General features: G+C 41.9%; 1 protein-coding gene across 2 annotated transcripts in view; it reads right to left on the bottom strand.

Moving 5' to 3' along the window:
• Window positions 1-695: 695 nt before the first annotated feature.
• The window catches only part of LOC119319189 (probable transcription factor KAN2), a 4,724-nt gene continuing 3,255 nt past the window's right edge, over window positions 696-2,164 (bottom strand). Inside the window, exons 5-6 of one of the 2 annotated variants that reach the window (XM_037593674.1) lie at window positions 1,302-1,359; window positions 696-1,212 (exon numbers count right to left, since the gene is read on the bottom strand). In XM_037593674.1, the coding sequence (XP_037449571.1) occupies window positions 1,090-1,212; window positions 1,302-1,359 (181 nt within the window). In that variant the 3' untranslated portion in view covers window positions 696-1,089. Of the gene's footprint in view, window positions 1,213-1,301; window positions 1,363-2,164 lie in introns of both variants that reach the window. The other variant, XM_037593673.1, reaches the window with a different exon arrangement.

Here is a 2,164-nt window from a genome sequence, read left to right as displayed (position 1 = left end):
CGGCCTGAATTGCTCAATTCTCACAGCATCCCTCGAGCATACCTCTGCCGACCGATGGCAAACCCTGTGAAACCAGTAAGTCAATGGAAGGAAGATTATTCGAGCTAGTGTCACCACCACCGTCCGTACATGCCAAGCGTTGGACATACACAAACTCCCGACACATGGCACAATAGATACGGCTGCCAAGATCCACCGGACCACACCCTCACAAGCCATCCGTTGGAGCGAACACGTCGAAACTAAAAGGAGACTAGAGGAACTTATTCTATCGCTGCAATGCCACCACCTTAGTATTATGTCAAGGTATAAATGTGACGGTGTTTGCTCAAATAGACAGCTTATGTATGTTCACCTCAAGACATTTCCCTCCAAAGAAAATTGATGCAAAATAATTTATAGGGAAGTAAAGTAATTAATCCTGCCCTATTTTCTTGAAAAAAAACACGTACGCATGTACAGATTCAACCAATGCTAGTACAACAGCTACACACTGCACAAGAGATGCAAAGGCAAATTGAGCCATCGACCTCTTCTTTTCTGGCCGTCCTTTCCTCGATGTGAACTTTCTTTGCAGGACACGCTTACCGATTAATTCCATGAAAACCAGGCACTGTATGTACGTCCAGATCTCATCCAAACTTTTCTCTCTTTTTCGCTTTTGGGCTTTAGTTATTTAGTGACTTGCACGTGGATGAATCTCGTCTTCTTTTTTCCTTTTCCAGCTTTATTTGGCAGTAAAAAAGATGGATGAACAGCCCCCCCTCTCTCTCTAGACCTCTCTCCATGCACAAACTTTAAATAAACAACATAAGACCACTTTATACATAAAGCATACCATTCATGGAGAACAAGATCAGATACTTCACTCTCACTCTCTCTAGCAACCTAGATCTCTCTCTCTCTCTCTCTACCCAACACACACACATATAATGGAGGGGAGACTGATTATCACTTTCTATCTCATCACCTTTGGCCTTGATCAGATGTTTCATCCATCTTTCTCTTTACCTTGATCTAGCTATTGTTGCTGGAGTACACTAGATCAATTAATTAATCTAGCTAGAAACCTGTTGTTTAACTAGTTACTTAATGGTGTGTCCTCCCTAGGGTGAACTCAAGGTTCGGCACCGGCGGGCTCGATGTTTGATCGGAGATGCATGACACGTTCATCTCCGCTGACATCTCAAGGCTCTTTGATGCATCAGCTTCCTGCAAATGCAAAATGTCAATATAATGATAGTTGGTCCTTGTATATGTAGAAATATAATACTATATATGTGTTGCTTGATATGTGTTACCTTGTGACACTGTCCTCTATTTTCAGTGCTATTTGTGCCTAAACCAGGCCATCCTACCCTGCTGCAAAGCCACAACAAAGAGAAATTAAGCAAAACAAAGGAAAGGTATTTAGTCACAAATATGCCACAGGGCACAATTACTATTGTACATAATGTATAGTACATTACTCGATAAATAAACACTATTCATGGTATTATTGCAGCATATGTTTAATTACTATATGCGAAATCACCAGATATATAGCTGGGGCCCCAATGCATTGGGAAATATATAAGATGCTTAATTAAGTTGTTGACCACTGAACATTCGGTGTGCACATCGAGGTGATGTTTAAAAATGGTATCTATCCAGTAGTATGATTCTTGAACAACTCCAAAGAAGCCCCAAACTTTGTCCTTTGTTTGGACCCTCTTTTTACTATGCAGAAAAGTATATATTTATTGTATTTTTTGGGGGGTGGGGGTGGCTTTTCATGCAGAACTAAAGGAGGCACTAGTAAATTTTCAGTAGGTACCCAGTACACTTTGTCATCTTGATCTTTTCTGGACAAGTGGGCCCCCTCCTGCTCTCCCTTGGTACATGTGTACTGCATATGTATGTGTCCATGCAAAATGCACAGTGGAGAGGACCAACTTTTCATTTCAGCCATTAAACTACTCAAGGGGATCATTGCACCATCATGAGGTTTCAAATGTCTACCCTATACTGGACAAACCGAACAATGCCAAGATTTCTTATCCCCACTTTTTCCTCAGAGCCCTTCTTGCATTTGCATGTGGAGAGAGAGAGAGAGAGGTGCGAGGCAGCTCAAGGTAGAAGAGAGAGAGAGAGTTGCGCGAGGCAGCTCAAGGTAGAAGAGAGA

The sequence above is a fragment of the Triticum dicoccoides genome, chromosome 6A, assembly GCF_002162155.2.
Source record: "Triticum dicoccoides isolate Atlit2015 ecotype Zavitan chromosome 6A, WEW_v2.0, whole genome shotgun sequence".
Classification (NCBI taxonomy): Eukaryota; Viridiplantae; Streptophyta; class Magnoliopsida; order Poales; family Poaceae; genus Triticum; species Triticum dicoccoides.
The sequence above is the reverse complement of the archived record's forward strand: the minus strand, read 5'-3'. Positions and strand labels throughout refer to the sequence as shown.